The 22,631-nt window shown below is 38.7% G+C and overlaps 1 protein-coding gene across 5 annotated transcripts in view; it reads right to left on the minus strand.

Moving 5' to 3' along the window:
* The window catches only part of LOC114250841 (inactive dipeptidyl peptidase 10), a 369,807-nt gene that overhangs the window by 43,488 nt on the left and 303,688 nt on the right, over positions 1–22,631 (minus strand). For all 5 annotated transcript variants that reach the window (XM_089735706.1, XM_089735705.1, XM_089735704.1 and 2 more), the window contains one exon: positions 14,304–14,511. In XM_089735706.1, coding sequence (XP_089591832.1) covers positions 14,304–14,511 — 208 coding nt within the window. The remainder of the gene's footprint in view (positions 1–14,303; positions 14,512–22,631) is intronic.

Genomic DNA, 22,631 nt, shown 5'->3' on the forward strand with positions numbered 1-22,631 from the left:
CATCGCCACGAAGATTCTCATCGTTAACGCCCCCGCAACTAGTGTAGGGAGTCCAATACTCATATAAATATTAGCCTATCCATTAAATACATGTATTTTCTACATGGATACCAAGTTTCAAGTCAATCGGATGCATAATTCAGCAGTTATAACGGAACATCCGTAAAAACCACTGTAGATTTATCTTAATATATATAAATCTCGTGTCACAATGTTTGTCCTCAATGGACTCCTAAACCACTTAACCGATTATAATAAAATTCGCACACCATGTGCAGTTCGATCCAACTTGAGAGATAGGATAGTTTAAATCTCAAATTATAGTCGCAATTTTAATTTATTGCTAATTATTTGTCTGTTATTATTTGACAGTCACAATTATCTGTTAACTCCAAATGATTCTAACAGATGTCGATACCTTTCGACTGGGTTGAGTAAGTAATCAATAGATGGCGCATATATGGCAAAACAACGTTTGCCGGGTCAGCTAGTATATTAGTATAGATAATACAATATCTCGTCTTCTGAGATTCTAGCTTAAAATTAATTTATATATGACTTGTGTCCCTACCTTTTGAATTAATTTGATTTAACACGAAAACTAAAATACTTTGAAAACAAAAGAAAGATAAATTTCCTTGGAAGTTCATCTTTAGCCAGACTTCTCCGTATCATTCCCTAACATAATTACATGTACAGTCAAACACAAAAGACAAGACAAATTCAAATCATTTAAACTTAATTAGGAATAGTTAATTAATTTTAGTCTGATTTCAAAAGATACGAACGCTCTCTCGCGGCTTTGTAATTAAAAAAGCAACTGGCGTTTTAATGAGTCTCAGTGTAGGAGCTCTAAGTGAAATTGTAGCTTAGCAGGGCCGGATTTGAGGATTGTGTAGGTCTGAGTACCTTTTAACAACTTAACTTTGAAATGAGGTATAACACGCATCCGTAATTCCATTGCCAAAAAAAGCCTAAACATCCCTGTCCCATGAGGATGCCCTAACTTCATTTTCAGTTAGCGTAGGAAAAATATCAATATACATATATGTAAGATGTCCTATTAAAACAAATGCCTCTTCACGTATTAAACCTACGCCTACGTATTAGCCGCTTCCTGGGTTCAAAGTAAAGAAAGAGCTATGACGCAATATAGGCTTATCTAATGTAAGATTAAACTATTTTTCATAGCCTTATTAATATTGAGTTATCGAAACTTTAAAAACCCATTAAAGAATGAAGTTGTCGTGGCTTAACGCGGGTACAAATTTTTCTAATGAAATACGTACTCAGGAAATGTTCACGATTGACTTCCACAGTGAAGGAATAACATTACTGGTGTAATAACATTTGGTGGTGGAATAGCATTTGCGTAATTACTGGTGATATGACCTCTTGTGAGTCCGCGCGGGTAGGTACCACCACTCCGCCTATTTTTGCCGTGAAGCTGTAATGCGTTTCGGTTTGAAGGGTGGGGCAGCCGTTGTAACTATACTGAGACCTTAGAACTTATATCTCAAGGTGGGTGGCGCATTTACGTTGTAAATGTCTATGGGCTCCAGGAACCACTTAACATCAGGTGGGCTTTGAGCTCGTCCACCCATCTAAGTAATAAAAAGAAAAGAAAAAAAGTGTGCTTTACCCTTTGCGATCTCAACGGCTCACAGACCAGCTGATAAATTGACTGGATCGTAGTACTAAATTAGAAATTATTAAATAACCCCCCAAATATTATACAAATCTGGGCGCAGAACGATAATCACCCCTTTTCATCGTATCTTTAATTCAACTGCAGTGTCACTTGACGCTCAAGTCAATTAGCACTCTGTGACATTCGAGTTAGCTGAGGAATTTATAAATTCGCTAATTATCGCGGCAATTTTTATTCCTTGGAAACCGTTTTCAGTATATCATTTCAACTTTTATTAGCTACGATGAAAAGATGAGTTTTTTTTTTTAACTAGCTGACCCGGCAGACGTTGTAGTGCCTCAATTGATAAATAAAAGACATAAACTTTTGTATAAAATAAACTTAAAACAAACAAAAGGAATCCGTCTGACGGGGGACACATCAAAGGAAAAACAAAATTGTTATTTTTATTTAATTCCGAGCAATTTCATATTTATCTACCTTTTAAACCTTCTCTGGACTTCCACAAATAATTCAAGACCAAAATTAGCTAAATCGCTCCAGCCCTTCTCGAGTTTTAGTGAGACTAACGAACAGCAATTCATTTTTATATATAATAATATGGACTAGATGTCCCGCAGTAGTCGAAATTCGACTATAATTAATTGGAATTGTAAGTTTGTACACTATTTTGATTGTATTTTATACTTCTATAATCACAGATTTCGCCAAGACTACACTATAAAAATATTAACAAAGACAAACAATATTTAATCAATTCTCAATTTGACAACAGACGTCAAGAACAAAAGTTTGACAATAAATAGTATGCATGCGTGTGTGCGTCAAATACATGGTCTGTAGTGTGTGTAATGTTTTCTTTATTGTATCTTTTATACATTATTTAAAAAAAAATATTAGCATTGTGCACTTCTTCTCTATATTCTCTATAAGTGTGGGAAATTTCATACTCCTCCGTCCGCGCAATTTTCGTAAAAAGGGATACAAAGTTTTTGCTTCACGTATTAATATATAGATATTGCATGGACGGGTGATCATGTCTATGGGTGATTAACCTTCAAACGAGAAACCCGTTGCTGCTAGGCGGCAGAAATAGGTAGTGTGATGGTCACTACCCAAGCGGGTTCACAGAAGCCAGTAAAATTTCACGGCGCACCATATCGCGAGGTGAAAGGCTAATTGGCTTAAGCGACATTTCTCTTAATACGCGACATTTATCTTTGCAATTAAATGGGCGTTTTATTTGGTACCAGCGGCCCGCTCCGGCTTCGCTCGAGTCTTTAACAAAAATTTCAACGATATTTGACATTGTTTTATTTTTTTATATAAATGAACGCTTATTGCGGCTTAACTATAATAGTTACACATATGCTGTTGCGACACTTTTTGTAAATAATAATGTGTTCTACAAAGTCGTAGTACTTTATTTTATTCTATCATCAATAATTTTCGCAGGGCACGCAATGTAAAGAATATTTTAGGTAATTTTTTTTACACCTTGGGTTACATTAAGGATCCAAAATTTTTTTCAAAAAAGATTTTAGCCTATGTCACTCGGGAATAGTGTAGCTTCCAAACAGTGAAAAAAATTTTTCGAATCGGTTCAGTAGTTTCGGAGACTATTCAATACAAACAAACAAACAAACAAACAAATCTTTCCTCTTTATAATATTAGTATATTATCGTTTCATGTTTTTAATTGAACTGCAATTAAGCTTATTCCATTCAAATACTCGAAGAAGTTTTTTTGTTATGTTATTTTTTCATATTTTAAATTTTAAAAAGCTCTCCTGTAAAGTTGTAAAAATGTCGCTTAAATAATACTAGAGGATGACCGCTTCGCTAGGTTTTTTTTTTTTTGATAACTTGTGTTTTTTGGAAATTATATATGTCGTGGTTAACGACTTTTAGTAATATTAAGACGGTGGTTTGATTATTATTTTAAATGATGAAATGTTGTTTTGATAAATATCACAAAATGAAGGGTAGACTCCGTAACGCCACAGTATAAAATGGCGGTACGTGGACAGAGTCGTGGCATTCCGAGTCAGACAGTCATTCCGTCCGTCTCAGTCAGTGAGTCTCTGACAGACAGTCAGTCAGTCAGTCAGTCGGTCTGTCGGTATGTGCAATGAAACTGTCGGTTTATCCTGTCATTGTGAAAGTTGTGTGTGTTGAGTTTCAATAATTATTATTCAAAAGTTTTATTGACTAAACTGAGTTCAACCAAATACGAGTGATGACGGAAACTACCGCTCAGACATCCCTGACTTGTGTCAACATATATATTTAAATACGAATTACATATTGATATTATATTATATTATTTGTTATTTTCTTTCAATAAAAAAAAAAAATAAGTTTATAATAATAATATAAAAAATAATAAGTTTATAATAATAATATAACTAGTCAGGTCATAAGTATTGTCACACAGTAAAAACTTTTCTTTTAGAATGCTGGCCACAAAAAAGTTTATTGAATTCGAATTTCGAATTGTTCATGAAAATAAAAATGTATACTTTTAGAGTTTTACTCATTTTTAAATATGGAGTGGACGCTTAAAGAAGACCGTGTTGCAGTTATTGCGTTGCATCGTTGCGGTTGGTGGACTGACGACTTAGTGCGCACGGCGGGAAGTCGTTGGATGCGGAAGGCGGAGGACCGCATTATGTGGAAGGCATTGGGGAAGGCCCATGTCCAGCAGTGGGCAGATAAAGGCTGATGATGATGATGATGATGATGATGTTGCGGTTACGCACCAATTCAAATTTTTAACATACTGAAAAATTTTAATATAACCAAAAGATTCGTTTATCGTACCATCAAACGATACAATGAAGACTCTAGTGTAGATGACAGGTCAAGAAGTGGTCGCCCTCGGTCTGTTAGGACTCCAGCAGTGATAAAAGCTGTGAAGGCGCGAATTCAAAGAAATCCCAAACGTAAGCAGAAACTATATACATATTTATATACAAAATAGCTCGTTTAAAGATATAAGATATATTAATCATGTCGAACTAAGTAGCCTTGTAGCCCTCGATATGTTGAGTGATTACCGGGTCTTGTGTAAATGCAACGTGTATATAAAAATCTGGCTTCAGCAGCAAATTGCTTTGTTTGCTACCTGAATACACTAGAGCAGTGATTCTCAACCACTGTTCCGCGGCACTTTTGTGTGCCGCCATATTTCAAAAGTGTGCCGCCAAATTTTGCGAATATATAATAATGTTAATATTATTAAATTATGTCATTTTAAAAGAAAAATATTTTAAACATGAATATATATTTAAATCCACAAAAAAAAAATTATAGTATATTTTAGTTTATTTCGTAAGTAAATAATTTTTATCGTTTTTTTTTGTGTGCCGCCAAATTTTGAAATCGTTAAATATGGGCCGCAACAAACAAAAAGGTTGAGAATCACTGCACTAGAGTATTACGAAACGTGCGCTCAGCGGGCGCTCACGTGACCCCTATCTGCCCGGGGAGCTCTGTCTCATCCAGGGATAAGACCCGGCTTGTTCAACAACTGGGGAGTTTACGTGATGACTCGATTTAAATCACAAGTGCCCCGCCTATCGCTCCAACGAATACCTAGTAGTAAGCAGAGCGCGCATGGGAAAATTTACTGGTGGTATGACATGTTGTGAGTCCGCGCGGGTAGGTATCACCGCCCTGCCTATTTCTGCCGTGAAGCAGTAATGCGTTTCCGGGGCAGCCGTTGTAATTATACTGAGGTCTTAGAACTCATATCTCAAGGTGGGTGGCGCATTTACATTGTAGATCTCTATGGGCTCCAGTTACTACTTAGCGGGCCGTGAACTCGTCCACCAATCAAAGCTATAAGAAAATAATCAAGAACTTTGTCATATTTCCCGGTTGGTAACATTGTAATCTCTATTGCGTTGTTCATTGACCGCCCTTAACGTAGGATGCGGATGATACATCATCGAAAGAAGCAAAAATTACCAACATACCACTCCTATTTAGAGCAGGAATCTGTGAATAAGGTCGTATCTATATATTAATATGTGAAGCAAAAACTTTGTATCCCTTTTTACGAAAATTGCGCGGACGGAGGAGTATGAAATTTCACACACTTATAGAGAATAGCGACCCGCCCTCGCTTCGCTTCGGAAACATTAAAACACACGTGAAACCAAAAAAATAAATAAAAAAAAGTAGCCTATGTTCATCAGGGACAATGTCAGCTTCTAATGGAAAAAGAATTTTTCAAATCGGTCCAGTAGTTTCGGAGCCTATTCGAAACAAACAATCAAAAAAATCTTTCCTCTTTATAATATTAGTATAGATATAGAGAAGAAGTGCACAATGCTAATATTTTTTTTAAAGAATGCATAAAAGGTACATTAAATCGATAAAGAAAACATTACACACACTACATACCATGTATTAGACGCACACACGCATGCATACTATTTATTGTCAAACTTTTGTTCTTGACGTCTGTAGTCAAATTGAGAATAGATTAAATATTGTTTGTCTTTATTAATATTTTTTTATAGAGTAGCCTTGGCGAAATTTGTGATAAAATACAATCATAATAGTGTACAAACTTACAATTCCAACTAATTATAGTCGAATTTCGACTACTGCGGGACCTCTAGTCCTAATATAATATGTGTAGATAAATAACATTTTCGTTACTACAAAAAACTATTTCTATTAACGTAAAAGTCGAAAGTATAAACGAAATTATTCAACATAAGCCTTACTTACGACCGAGTCCCCGGGAATGTTTTATTTCCCCGATAAAATTTATAATTCAGTCGCTTCTAAGATGTCTGACTTGTGTAGGTAATAACAAGAGTTAGAGTGTATACTCTTTTATTACCCTAGTCCACCAGTGAAGCCTGAATGTTCTCCGCCAGACATCACTATCGTAAACATGCAATATAACAATTTCTTTAAATTGCTCGTGTGTCACTTCTCTTACATCGATGGTACTATGATAAAATATGCCAACAGCAACTGTAATTTCAAGAGTAAATAAAGCCACCACCCTGGCATTCGTTTTTATGTATATGCCTATTATATATGACGGATGGGCTGGTTCCATTGTGTTTTTAAAATTGGAATGGTTAGTACGTTTTTTTCCCTACATAAGCTGATATCCTTCCTTGGACATATCCTTGAGAGGCTATGACAGCGTAACCCTCACGTGTAGGTGAGCTCTCGGGACTCAAACCAGGAGACGTTGCTAACACTGGCCCTAGCAAGAGCAGTGCTTCGTAGAATCTACCACCGGATCGGAAACGCGACCCACTGAGAAGATCCGGCGAGAAACTCATAGGGCTGGGTCTATCGGTTAATTTACTCGTCAAGCCCTTCATCGCAAGCGACAGGTTCGGCGAGGACGATGACCGGGGTTTGAGGTACCTAAAATCACCGTTAATAGATCGGTAGGATCTGAAATGACGATCAGGGCAAAGTCAGCGGAGCTAAGTACTGAACTGTGCTATGTATTGTGGCGTATGTATGTGCGTTGTGGCCTAAAGGATGAGATACCCGATTTATCCGTAGCGACCGATGCGACTGTGGCGATGTTCGAATCCTGCAGGGTGAGGCAACCGGTGTATTATAAAACTAAGACTTAGAACTCATGTTACAAGGTGGGTGGTTTACATTATTGATGTCTATGGGCTCCTGTAATGAACATCAAGTGGGTAGTAAAACTCATCGACGAAGAGTTCGACGTGCGAACTAGGCCATAGGCACACAACCACTTTTACAGGTTGCTTGGGTAGGTACTACCACCCTACCTATTTTGCCGTGAAGCAGTAATGCGTTTCGGTTTGAAGGGTGGGGCAGCCGTTGTAATATAGTTGAGACCTTAGAACTCATATTTCAAAGTGGATAGCGCATTTACATTCTTGATGTCTATGGGCTTTTGTAATCACTTAACATCAAGTGGCCAGTCAGCTCATCCACGCAGATGAGCAATAAAACATATCAATCCTGTGTTTGTGAGTCCGTAATTGGCCTAACAGAATTGAACAGCTGATGGTGACAGGAAAGGTAGATGGCAAACGTCCCAGAGGACGCAGTCCCACGAGATGGTCGGACCAAATACGATCTTCTCTAAGCATCAATTTCCACAATGCCCTTCATGAAGCAAAGGATCGCAGCAGATGGAGAGAAATCGTACGGGAGAAACTGATGCAGCGGGGGAGTCTCGACCCTCAGTAATGAGGAAAACGACGCGAGGAGGAGGAGGAATTGGCCTTAAGAATATCATTACAAATTTACGACTCATTTCGGTTTGACGAATTCCAAGAGTGGCTGTACCATGAGATCATACGCTCAATACTATTAAGATACAGCAAGTATGTTAACCGAAACCAGACCATTGAAAATTGATCCAAAATACCCTGTTAAAGGTCAGGTTTAATTTAAATAAGCCACCCTCCAATGTCATTTTATTTTTATATTTAACTGCTGGCTATAAAAGCTAAGTAGATCTCATAGAGTAAGCAATAAAACAGAATCGAAATATATTAGTAGGTATTTATTGCTGACTATCGATTGACAAATGGGATGTCCAATAGATAATGGAGGATTAGTTGCTTTTAATTACTCTCATCTGTGATTGGACGTCCCAGTAGTAATTTTAGCAGGTACAGAGAGACAAAGCGTTCTTAAGTTGTGTGGTGTCTAGAAATCTTTTTTTACTGGTGGTAGGACCTCTTGTGAGTCCGCACGGGTAGGTAATACCGCCCTGCCTATTTCTGCCGTGAAGCAGTAATGCGCTTCGGTTTGAAGGATGAGGCAGCCGTTGTAACTATACTGAGACCTTAGAGCTTATACCTCAAGGTGGGTGGCGCATTTGCGTCGTAGATGTCTATGGGCTCCAATAACAACTTAACACTAGGTAGGCTGTGAGCACGTTTACCCATCTAAGCAATAAAAAAAAAGTGTGTCTCAGGAGTCGAACAGTCCTAAATACGCTATGAAGAAAAATTAAACGTCACGTCTGGTTCATTGATTGCATGACCTTTTATGTGCTCTGTACTTGACATTTAGCATCATTGGTCGTAATTTAAAGTAGACACGATGAAGATACTTTCTGAATTATTAAAGGGATTGGAATAAATGTTATATCGAAAGCGAGGCTGAAGTTGGAGGTCATTATTTATGAATGCCTGCCATATTCCTGTGCAAAGCAAAGGCCTGGTAAAGACCCGGGATGAAGACTTTTTATTTAATCCTCGTTCAATTGTAGTAGGTCAATTATCCACCAGTTTAATTGGCCAAAGTGACCAAGCGAGATAGCTCCTGAATTTTTTTAATTTTTTTTTTATTGTTATATGGGTGAAGGAGCTTGTGCGCTCGTAACTATACTTACTAACTATACTTGAGACCTTATAACTATACTTGAGACCTTAGAACTTATATCTCAAAGTCAACGGCCGTCTGGTGTAGTGGTAAGTGACATGGTCACTACACAAGGGGGTCGCGGGTTCGAATCCCGCCAAGGGCAGATATTTGTATGATAAAATTAAATATAAATGTCTTTTCCAGGGTTATGGATGTATATTAAATATGTGTATGTGTATAATAAAAATCTTACATTTATATCCGTTATCTGGTACCTGTAACACAAGTTCTTTACGAACTTATCACGGGACCAGTTAACGTGGCGTGACTGTTAGTAAATATTTATTATTTATTTATTTATTATTATTTATTTATAAAGTAGGTGGCCGCATTTACGTCGTAGATATCTATGGGCTCCAGTATCCACTTAACAACTAGGTGGGCTGTGAGGTCATCCACCAATCTAAGCTAGGAAAAAAAATGGTATGTGGCCACTTTCTAGCCTGCGGTCCGCCGCACGAGGACCGCGTGACAAACAAACGTGACAACACGATTTTTCCGTAACGTGCAGAACAATTTTCCGAACCAGTGAAGCTCTGTCGATTTTCAATAAAGCAATATGAAAAGGAATTTTTATTGGTTATTTTCGAAAATTCCCGGAATACTGCATGTGACCTAATATGATTTCTATTTTATAAATGTTTATTGTCTATGCTAATGTAGTAAGTAGTATTTGCATGGTTTGACGCGATTCGTGGAGATTATTAAAACTACTTTTACGGCTTTAATCTCGTAATAGTCATTAATGACACAAAAGCTGTAAAGTATTCGCAACGTCGGACCGAAGGCAGGTTGGCTTTGCCCCTGGTATTGCTGAGGTTCATGGGCGACGGTAACACTCACCATCAGGTGGGCCGTATGCTCGACTGCCTTTTTTTTTTCTTAGATGGTTGGACGAGCTCACAGCCCACCTGGTCTTAAGTGGTTACCGAAGCCCATAGACACCTACAACGTAAATGCGCCACCCACCTTGAGATATAAGTTCTAAGGTCTCAGTATAGTTACAACGGCTGCCCTACCCTTCAGACCGAAACGCATTACTGCTTCACGGCAGAAATAGATAGGGCGGTGGTACCCACCCGCGCGGACTAACAAGAGGTCCTACCCCCAGTAATGCCTGCCTACAAGGACATTAAAAAATAAGATAATGACAGTAAAAAATTGCGAGATTAAACCGTCCAAGTTAAATTACGTCTGAACAACATGACTGTAGGCGAAATTGTAGTCATATTCGATTACAGTTTTAACAAAAACTTATAACATAAAGAATTCGCTAAGCTGTTTCCAAAATAGCTCGTTTATACAATGCCCTATTACTAAGTTGATCAAAAACTCAAACCAGTAGTTTAAAATTCTTCTTCAAATGTCAAAACTTATGATCATGTTGGAGATACTCCGTATAACGGTATTGAAGTTTAGGGAATTGTGGACTAGCATAAAGTCGCGAGCTATAGACACTGAAGACAGTGAACCCGACATCTTAATTTTTTTTTTATTGCTAATATGGGTGGACGAGCTCACAGCCCACCTGCTGTTAAGTGGTTACTGGAGCCCATAGACATCTACGACGTAAATGCGCCAACCACCTTGACATATCAGTTTTAAGGTCTCAAGTATAGTTAAACAGCTGCCCCACCCTTCAAACCGAAACGCATTACTGCTTCACGGCAAAAATAGGCAGGGTGGTGGAACCTACCCGCGCGGACTTACAAGAGGTCCTACCACCAGTAAAACTGTTATGAAACTGTTCCCAGGTCTACAGAGATAGCTCTTCCACTCTTGGAATCGGAGCGCATGACTGCTTCTCGGTACAATTATGTCTGCAGGCAGCGGCTTGGCTCTGCCCCTGGCATTGCTGACGTCAATGAGCGACGGTAACCGCTTACCATCAGGTGGACCGTAAGCTCGTCTGCGTGCAAAGAGAGAGATATACCTCAAAAAATGCAACTGGGGGTCAATACGTCTACTACAATATGTCTACTTTGTAGATGTCTATGGGCTCCAGTAACCACTTAACACCAGGTGGGCTGTGAGCTCGTCCACGCATCTAAGCAATAAAAAAAAAAGTTGGACAGTGAGACCCTTTGTTCATAGGCAACATTAAATAGAACAGATCCGTCCTTCATATGCGCAAACACTGGTAAGCCCTCTTTGAATTTTTCGTAGTTGGATAAAATATCTGATAAATTTTTGATGAAAGTACACAGAAAAAAATCAGATTAGTGTTGAACAAGGCACCCTTGTCACGCGGCCACAAACATTTGTCTTGTGTTCGTTCGAAGCTCTGTGGGTAGTTCGATGTATATAAAATAAACAATCCACAATAGAATAACAATATTATTTATATACGCTTTATCGAAACACGACGAGACACATAATGATATTGAACGTTTCTTCGACTGTTTATGTTTCTTTCTAGTCTTTGTAGGCTTATTTAAGGATCATTAATGCTCATCGATGCTCATGTACTTAAGTAATGCCAGTTGACTCACTGCCTATAGTTTAGAAGTCTTCTCAAATCGCCTTAACAAAATTATTTATATATTTTTTTCTTCAAACGAAATTCAAAAATAGTTTTTTTGGAAGTCATATATTTATTTATCTGTTTAATGATTCCTAACACAAACAGTAGAGCATAAATCAATTGTAACTCTAATAGCAGTCAATCTCAACACGCATTAAATAAAAGCAAATCAACAAAAAATATAAAAGCATGCATGTTTTTTTTAAATTTTTTTAAAGCTTAGATGGGTGGACGATCTCACAGCTCACCTGATGTGAGGTGGTTACCGAAACCATAGACATCTACAACGTAAATGCGCCACCCACCTTGAGGAATAGGTTCTAAGGTCTCAAATATAGTTACAACGGCTGCCCCACCCTGCAAACCGAAACGCATTACTTTACGGCTGAAATTGGTAGGGTGGTGCGGACTCACAAGAGGTCCTACCACCAGTAAAAGAGTCTGAGTTGAACCGACTAAAAACCCCGGACGCTTTAAAGGCGCAGCGTAGCGACCACAGGGTCTCTCAGTCAGCAGGTCCTAGAGATTGAGGTACCAGTATGTCCTTGTGAGTGACGCATATTACCGGTCCACGATTGGGGGCTGTTGAGGATGACAATGATTTCGTGATATATCACTGCTCCCCACCATCTGCCTATAGTTATAGCATCATCATGGTTTTCACTACCAAATATGTCTTTTACTATTGGATCTCAACGAGCTCACGGACCACATTTTGTTCGACCTCATGTTTCCGGAAGTAGCATCTTTTACTGAGAAGGTTGTGACCTCAGCACTCAATTAAGATAAGCGTGATGGGGTAGCGGTTCCAGCCTAAAATAGCAAGTTGTGTTAATCCTCATTTCTTGGTGTACCTGCTATAGAAAGTGACTGAACGATGTACTGGAGCATTCTGCGATTTGAGACTTTAAGGCCCATGTTTTAAGGAACGTGGTGGCATTTACCTTTAGATATCTCTGGTAATCAATTCCTGAGATCGTCTTCTGCAGATATTGCGTTGTGGTAATTGAGCGTGGACTCAATTTATTGTTTTGAGATATTTATTTTACCTTTATATCAGTCTTTCCCAAAGTGGGCGATAACGTCCCCTTGTAGGCGCTAAAGGGGGGCGGTAAGAGACCCAGAAAAATAATGTGGGCATTGTCTAGAGGCTTGAGAGGCGAATTGTAATGTCATTTAAGACTCTTACTCTTAACTGACCTATCGCTATAGTGGTTTTTCAGTAGATGACAAATGGGGGCGCTCAAAATGAATTTAGTCTCAAAGTGGGCAGTAGACAAAATAAGTTTGCGAACCCCTGCTTTATATGATAAATTAAATACTTAATATAAGAGGAATATAAAATTGTTGCGTTGCTCTTGGTAGGATTTGAAAGAGAAAAAGTGTCATGGCGGACGAAAGTGTCATGTGGTTTTGACGTTCAAAAACTGAACAGCAGAAAAAAAATAAGCGTATCCTCGTACGATTATTCGTATAACGATTATTCTCAAATAAACTCCTCCTGTCTTTAAAAAACGCATGCCCCATTGTGAGTGAGGTTTGCTTAACAATGGCCGCTCTTCAATTCTCGATCTCTCGTCAACAGCGTATTCAGAATGTCATGCCTTTGCGTCTCTAAGATTTCTTAATTTGGCTGTCAACAAAATGTCATCGTTGACTGGAAAATGAACCGACGGTTTCGCTTTTAAGTTCCATTAAGTACAAGTAAATTGATAATGGTGCGTTTAATTCTATTTACGTCGTCCTTAGTTTAGTAACTGGAAATTGTTTAATTTTAGGATAGTTTCGTAGTGTGATACCTTTTGTCACGAATAAATGGAATCGAAGCTTTGAAAGTTGATAGGTTAATTGATAATTCACATTTTTAAAAAGTTCTTAAAACGAGAATATTATTTATTATCTGTATTGAATTTAGGGGTTCCGTACGTTTCATGATGAAGTTGAATCTCGTAAGATCTCTCTGGCTGCCGGAGTTCGAAGAAAAAGTACAATTTTTTTTTATTGCGTTGTAGGCAGACGACCCACCTGATGGTGAGTGGTTACCGTCGCCCATGGACTTTAGCAATGCCAGGGGCAAAGCCAAGCCACTGCCTACCGCTGAAGTAACAAAAGATTGTTGCCCGTTTTCTCAAAATGACAAATTCTATCATATCCCCTTCATCCACTCATGTCTTCAATTCATGTAGTGTAATAAAAATAAAAATTGCAAAATTTTTAACAAAAATTGCATAATTGTGCGCACAATGGAAGAAAACATTTTCCTGCTGCGATGTGTTCTGATTTGAAAGTTTTTTGTTTTTAATTCCTACCTAATAGCCTTGAGAGGCTATTTCAGCGTAACCTTAACTAGTAGGTGAGCTCACGGGGCTCAAACCTGACGACGTTGCTAACACGAACCCTAGCAAGAGCCGTGCTTCGCAGAATCTACCACCGGATCGGAAACGCGACCCACTGAGAAGATCCGGCGAGAAACTCAGTGGGCTGTGTCTGAGGGTGATTTGAAAGGTTTTACAGTCGTAATATGATTGAAGTTTCAACCTGAAGCTGGGTGGTGGCATTGTGATGTACATACATATATGGGCTCCGTTAACTATTTATAATAACACGGGATTTATCTATTTACGCAATGAAAAAAAAAACCTGTGATATAATTAAAATTGGGTCATAGCGAGAAGTCTGCGACCCCTCGTTTTCTTTATGTTACTTTGCGATTTTTTGCTTGCTTACCTGTTAACCAAGTTCCATTAAAAGGCTTGTAATGCTCAGCCAGTACATCTTGTAGGGTCGGACGCCTCCCCTTAATCCTGCCCCCGTCTCCTGCCGGCGTTAGGAGTACTATACTGAAGACGATGAGACCAAGGACGGCGGCGATCACAAGCAGTGCTATGAGGATGCCGCGCCAGTTGCGTTGAGTCGGAGTAGAGGCGGCCAATTCCTGAAATAGAAAAATTACTTTAAGAATTGTCTCGAAATAAATTTGTATTAGACAAAAATTGTATTTATCTATACTAATCTATACTAATATTATAAAGAGGAAAGATTTGTTTGTTTGTTTGTATTGAATAGGCTTTGAAACTAATGAACCGATTTGAAAAATTCTTTCACTGTTTGAAAGGTACACTATTCCCGAGTGACACAGGCTATAACCTTTTTTGAAAAAAATTAGGAATCCTTACTAAAACTCCAATAATGTAACTAAAGGTGTAAAAAAATTACCTAAAATATTCTTTACATTGCGTGGCTTGCGAAAATTATTGATGATAGAAAAAGATAATGTACTACGACTTTGTAGGACACATAGTTATGCCACAATAAGTATTATTTTATTTAAAAAAATAAAACAACGTCAAATATCGTTGAAATTTTTGCTAAAGACCCGAGCGGAGCCGGAGCGGGCCGCTAGTATAATAATAAACACATGATTATTTTGTTCTATCATATTGATTGATTCATCAATGCAATGCCAAAGGTCAAGGCCTGCGAATTAGAAATTTCCGTAGAGAATTCGAGAAATCGTGTCAATTAAACATTCATTGGACGAATCTATTCGACTGTCATCATGGACGGGCCACTATTAATATATAATTACTTTTCCTGACAGCGAATACGAAAAGACGCTGGACCTAAAACTTGAAATTTTAGCCGTGTCCACCTCTTGTGAGTCCGCACGGGTAGGCACCACCACCCCGCCTATTTCTGCAGTAAAGCAGTAATGCGTTTCGGTTTGAAGGGCGGGGCAGACGTTGTAACTATACTGAGACCTTGGAACTTATATCTAAAGGTGTGTGGCGCATTTACGTTGTAGATGTCTATGGGCTCTAGTAACCACTTAACACCAGGTGGGCTGTGAGCTCGTCCACCCATCTAAGCAATAAAAAAAATGGAAGGAAAGGAAGACAGGTGAATGAATCAGACTTGGAAAAAAAATTTTTTTAACTAAAGAATTTTAAATGTTTTTCTTTACATACACATACGTACGTAAGTTTTAATTGAACCGATTAAAGTAATTGCATTTTATATAGAAATTAATGCAATTTATTTGAGAACTATACAACAATACAAATAGGTACGAAGGAAGTCATTAGGAGACCGCATCGCTGTCAATTCATTGACAATTCAATTAGTGGCGTTGACTGAGTGGCTACGACAGGCTCTGCGTTAATTGAAAATGCAGTCGACTCATTTTGAATCATGTTTATAGTCATTATTAAATTATTTAATGGGTTGTGATGATAGTGGAGGTTGGGTTTTATGACTGGTTTAGTTTAAATTGGCTTTGGTTTCGTTCGATTGTTTGGTGATTTATTTACGATTGTCCTATTTATATTAATATTAGTGGTCGCCCGGTAGTCGAAATTAGACTATAACTATTATTATTATTATATTTTTTTTATTGCTAACGTAACAACGTAAATGCGCCATCCATCTTGAGATATAAGTTCTAAGGTCTCAGTATAGTTACTTACAGTATAGTACAGTAGTTATTTGAAGTTATAAGCTTAATCGAAACGGACTCACGGACTTTTTGGCGGGATTTTATTTTGTTTAATTATGATTCTATTTTCAAAGATTATTATACTTATATAATCACAAATTTCGCCAAGACTACACTATAGAAAAATATTAATAAAGACAAACATTATTTAATCTATTCTCAATTTGACCACAGACGTCAAGAACAAAAGTTTGGTAATCAATAGTATGTATGCGTGTGTGCGTCAAATACATGGTAGTGTGTGTAATGTTTTTTTTATTGATTTATTGTATTTTTTAGGCATCATTTAAAAAAATGTTAACATTCAGCACTCCTTCTCTATATTCTCTTTAAGCGTGGGAAATTTCATACTCCTCCGTCCGCGAAATTTTCGTTAAAAAGGCATACCAAGTTATTCCTTCACGTATTAATATATAGAGAGCGGGATTTTGTTGGTTTTCATACCACATCGGAGTCACCAGGATGCAAGAAATGATGACGAAGGTTAAGATTTACCCACCGATCGGTCGATTTTGCTGCGTATAGTGATTGTTCGAATCTTGTTGTTCGGAACTTGAATAGAACAATTGTTGAGTTTTTATTTTCAAATTCTCTTTGTTGTCAATCTATCTATATATACCTATAGGTATATAAAAATGAATTGCTGTTCGTTAGTCTCGCTAAAACTCGAGAACGGCTGGACCGATTTGGCTAATTTTGGTCTTGAATTATTTGTGGAAGTACAGAGAAGGTTTAAAAGGTAGATAAATATGAAAATGCTCGGAATTAAATAAAAATAACAATTTTGTTTTTCCTTTGATGTGTCCCCCGTCGGACGGATTCCTTTATTTTATACAAAAACTTAGAGGTCTTTTATTTATCGATTGAGGAACTACGAAGTCTGCCGGGTCAGTTATAATAGCTAAATCGTGGTTGAGTTTAGGGTCCTTTAATTTTTTTCTTAATTTTTTTTATTGGGTGGCTTTGATGGGTGGACGAGCTCACAGCCCACCTGGTGTGAAGTGGTTATTGGAGCCCATGGACATCTACAACGTAAATGCGCCACCCACCTTGAGATATAAGTTCTAAGATCTCAGTATAGTTACAACGGCTGCCCCACCCTTCAAACCGAAACGCATTACTGCTTCACGGTAGAAATAGGCAGGGCGGTGGTACCTACCCGCGCGGACTCACAACAAGTCCTACCACCAGTAAAAAACGACACGACACCGCTTCAATTGAAGGTTCAGGAGGAAGTCTCAACATGAATAGCGGTTCTCATACCCTTCATACCGGAGGATCAAACTTGGTAGCAGAAACAGAAGGATTAAGTTACCTTGACTACTGTACCACGGGATCTTGGTCCGGTTACCAGCTGGTGTCGGTACATTTACTCTTTGACTGCAATGTAGGTCACCGGTGTCCTACGCGGCGCACTGAAGTAATTATCTCGATTTCTGTTACTAAGATAACTATTCGATGACAGATGACATTAATCTTACCCGCGTAACAATAAGATTGAGAGTTTAAAACCTCATGTCCTAAGATAGATGGCGGTTTTCAATTGTGTCTGTTACTTAAGTAATATTTATAAAAAAACGGCCCTAGATTTCAGTTAACCGCAGTTTTTTTTTTATTGCCCTTGTAGGCAGACGAGCATACGGCCCACCTGATGGTGAGTGGTTACCGTCACCCATGGACTTCAGCAATGCCAGGGGCAGAGCCAAGCCGCTGCCTACCGCTTAATACTCTCCACAAGCCTCTTTTGAATGTCATGTCATGTTGTGTCCATGGCCCACACACTTAAGACACTTCACACCAGGTTACTTGGAAGCATTACTGCTCTCTTATGATGACTGAAAGTGTATTATCTGATTAGCTCCCTCGAAATATCCACAGCGCACTGAGACCATCGGTTTGCAAAACTACTAAGCTAGGCAGACCGTTGTTACCTTTCATAAAATCTCCATGAATATTATAGGAGGTCTTTTGAATTCGTTCAGACGCCTTGTTAAGCTCCATTCAGAGCCGATGGAATCCGGGATGAGGTCTACGCTGTATTCATGGCTTTCCATACAAAGAACTGAAAATATTAAACGGTATTTTCGTTTTGGGGTGGTTTTTTAATTTAACAGCGGGGGAAAGAAGAAGATGGAGATACAAATTCACATTCAGCAAAGGAAAGACAGAAATTCACCTTCTCATTATCAGCAAGGTACTAGGGAATGGGAAAGGAAATAGGAATAGGAAGATGTCAGACCTGGCAACTAATTTGTTATAGAAAGCTTTTTTTTTTATTTCCCTTGTAGGCAGACGAGCATATGGCCCACCTGATGATGAGTGGTTACCGTCGCCCATGGACTTCAGCAATGCCAGGGGCAGAGCCAAGCCGCTGCCTACCGCTGAAGCCGCTGCCTACCGCTAAAGCTCCAATACTTTTCACAAAATACTCCGATTGATTGATTTATTAGTTGTTCTTCTAACGAAATAAATCTAATAGAAGTTCTGCTATCATCGCAAAGGCCTTATAATTAATGATTGGCTTTGGCTGGTTTTGTGCGGAAAAATAAGTAACAAGTTGCAATTTCATTAACTTTGACATATAACGTCAATGTGTCTCTGTTAATATCGTTCTCGGGTTGACGTGTAGGGTTGGCAAGCTCACTTTTTTACAATTAGTTGTCGAGCGAATTGGAAACTCAGTTGCCGACGTTATCAATACAAGTTTTTCGTTGTAATCCGAAAGTCGTAAAAATGAAACAAAATGAAAATAGTAATATGAAAACAGCACCAGCAATTAGCCCAACTCTGTATGTTGAACGCATTTTTTTCATATAACTTCACATCATTAGAATGTTAGTAGCTAGTCGATTAAAAGTTATGACATAAATATTGTTTTAATGCATATACTTGGAATTTGTTACCTGTAATTTCATGGTTCTGTTTATTGTAACATTATGAACTTACAATATTCGAATTCTAATATCCTGGTGGTAGGACAACTTGAGTCCGCACGGGTGGGTACCACCGCCCTACCTATTTCTTTCTGCCTTGAAGCAGTAACGCGTTTCGGTTTGAAGAGTGGGGCAGCCGTTGTAATTATACTGAGACCTTTAGAACTTATATCTCAAGGTGGGTGGCGCATTTTCGTTGTAAATGTCCGTGGGCTGTGAGCTGTGAGCTCGTTCACATATCTAAGCAATAAAAAAAATGATTAAAAAAAGGTACAATGATAGTATATGTTGTGTTACCAAAATTGAAAAAAGTCTTTAGGCAGCCCTGGTCGCGACGCGCGTAGAATGCGAAATTTGGTAGAAATCTTATTACGACTGCCGGCCCCCCCACCCCGCAGAACGTGTTATACGCTGGTAATAATAAACGCTGCGATTATAGTTCAGTGTGCATGTGACTAGGAGATGTATGGAAATGGTAGTGCAAGGTAGAGGGGGAAGAGGTCGACCGAAGAAGACATGGATGGAGTGTGTGAATGACGATATGAGAGAGAGAGGAGTGAGTGTTGAGATGACGGCTGATAGAAGAGAAAAATTAGCTGTGCCGACCCCACATAGTGGGATAAGGTGGAGAAAAAGAAGAAGAGATTATAGTTCAGTGTGCTTAGCGCGAGTTTTTTAAAGTTCTCGATAGCGTCAAAGTTACCTGAAATTTTTATGCAGCTAGAACAGCGCCCCTAGCGGCAAACGCAGGCAAACGTTCCAACTCCATACAAATTTGACTTAACTTTTACGCTATCGAGAACGTTAGAAAGCTCACACTAAGCACACTGTTCAGTTGCTTTGTCGTTTCGGAGACGTCAACTGCTTGAGCTCCGATTTCATATGAGTTAAAATTACAACTCCGTAGACATCGATGCAGGCAGCGCAGGACCGGTCTTTGTGGCGAGGCTTGGGGGAGGCCTATGTCCAGCAGTGGACGTCCAGGGGCTGATAGATAGGTAGGTAGGTAGGTAGGTAGACATCAAATAAAAGTTTCAACTATCCAGAGTGTCGCACATACTGAGATATGGCTCGAAGCTGCTATGTAGAGTTAGCTCATGCATACAACGCTGCTTCATGGGCTCTGAACTTGCAACTATGAGAACTTCTCTATACATATAAATAAAATTGGAGTGTCTGTTTGTAATAATAAAATAACCACTTTTTACTAAATGCGTAAGTATGTATACCACAGTACATATACCAAAATATATATTTTTTAATTTTTGTGTGTCTGTCTGTCTGTCTATCTGTCTGTTTGTTCCGGCTAATCTCTGGAACGGCTGGACCGATTTTGACGGGACTTTCACTGACAGGTAGCTGATGATATAAGGAATAACTTAGGCTACTTTTTTTAGACTAGCTTCGCCCCGCGGCGTCACCCGCGATACGACAATAACCGCGGGTAACATCGCAGGCCTCAGCTATCAATAATAAAATTTAATGTATCCGAAGCGAAGCGAGGGCGGGTCGCTAGTACCTAATAAATTTATGTGTTTGAATAAATAAATTAAGGACGTTTCTTTGTTCTTAAGTTACGTAGGAACACGTCGCGGTTCAGATGATTTATAAATTTATTTATCCCTGAAGAGTCTGCTTCATTGTAGCGATGCGTTAAAAGATGTAAAATCCTGGTTCAACGAACGAATTGGTTAGGGTCGTAAGATCTCTGGACATGAGTTTATCAGATGTTAGCATTAATGCTCGTCTCTTAAGTCTGTTTCTGTAACTATAACACAAGAGGAAACCCCAATTTTCAATAGCTAAACGTAGAACGTCCCAATTTTATTAGTTTGTTTATTACATGTATGTGCACGCTATATTATTATTGGCGATCTTAATGGTTAAGGCATTCTGTACCAGTCGACAAAGGGTGACACGAAAAATAACGTACGAGCTGTATCGGTTGAATAATTAAAAGAAAATAGATGATATACAATAAACTAACTATAATTATTAAATGAGCATATAGTTTAGAATAGTGAATACCAAAAAAGTAAATTAAAAGTAAATACATTGAACTTTTAACACACACACTTTTAACATACACGCGTAATGACCTTAAATGATAACACCTAATGATCTCTCAACACTAGTCCGCAGCATCTGTTCACGACTTAACCTAACCTAATCTATCCTAAGAAGGAGGGAGCCTGGAGATCAGTAATACAGGAACTTAGTACAGACTTCAGCTCTTTCAAAGGCTTACAAAATAAATTATAAGGTTAATTTCCATTTGCATTTGTACTATACCTTTAAGAGAGAAATAAATAAATTATTATTATTATTATTATGTATATTTAATGTATTACTCAAATTTTCGTATAAGCATGTCCCCTCACGAGTGCTCAAGCCCACTGGGTTTCTCGCTGAATTTTCTCAGTGGGTCGCGTTTCCGATCCGGTGGTAGATTCTGCGAAGCGCTGCGTTTTCTAGGGCCAATGTTAGAAACGCTTCCGGTTTGAGTCCCGTGAGCTCAGCTACATGTCAAGGAGAAGCTGAAATAGCCTCTCAAGACTGTCAGCATAGGTAGAAAAAAAAACTAGTGCTCACGGTTTGTGGTAATTCGAGGTGGCTCTTAGCCTTTATACATATTATAAAAATAAAGATCATCAATAAACCATGTCCAATTGTCCACTGACTGCGCGGAGCCGGCCGCTAATAAGCTTATAAAATACTTAAAACATAACAAGTAAATCGAATTCAAATAATTTAATTTGTTTATCAACAAGATAATCAGAGAGTGGGCAGCTCGGTGGCTGGGGGATGTCAGGTTATTAATAGAACGAGTCCCGGGTTCGATCGATAACGCGTGCTTTTCATATATCCAGGGTGTAAAGCTTATACATATATACTACATACTTGAGTACGCAAACCGAATTATTTTAAACTTTCTCGGCTATGAATATAACAGCGCTCGACGAGTTCTTACCACGATTTTGGTATTTTATCTGCCGCGGAATTAGCGTCGCGCCAAAAAACCTATTTGCAAGAATGTCGTGTTGCTTCATATCGAGATTACGAATTAAAAAAATAATTTTTTTTTTTTATTTTGCTTAGATGGGTGGACGAGCTCACATCCCACCTGGTGTTAAGTGGTTACTGGAGCCTATAGACATCTAACGTAAATGCCGTCACCTACTTGGAGATATGAGTTTTGAGGTCTCAGTATAGTTACAACGGCTTCCCTTCCCCACCCTCCCAATCGAAACGCAGTACTGATTCACGGCAGAAATAGGCGGGGTGGTGGTACATACCCGTGCGGACTCACAAGAGGTCCTACCACCAGTAAAATGGTAGTGTGTCCTACCACCAGTGTGTTGATGAGCGTCAGAGTTGATGGCCCATTAGCTACCGTTCGGTTAATGTGCCCTGTGTCATCATCGTACCTGTCGTTACAGCTGGAGAGATAACATTGTGTATGTAGAAGTCGTCTGTATACTGATCTCCTGTTAGGGCAACGTTGTTATTGCCATTAGTGTAAGTTGTTGTTACTTATTGTCACTGACAATGCCAGGGTCAAACCTAATCTGTTATTCATCGATAGTGCTCTGACCATGAAAAATATGTAGGAGATTTAGTTTTGTG

Source organism: Bombyx mandarina, chromosome 20, assembly GCF_030267445.1.
Source record: "Bombyx mandarina strain Sakado chromosome 20, ASM3026744v2".
Taxonomy (NCBI): Eukaryota; Metazoa; Arthropoda; class Insecta; order Lepidoptera; family Bombycidae; genus Bombyx; species Bombyx mandarina.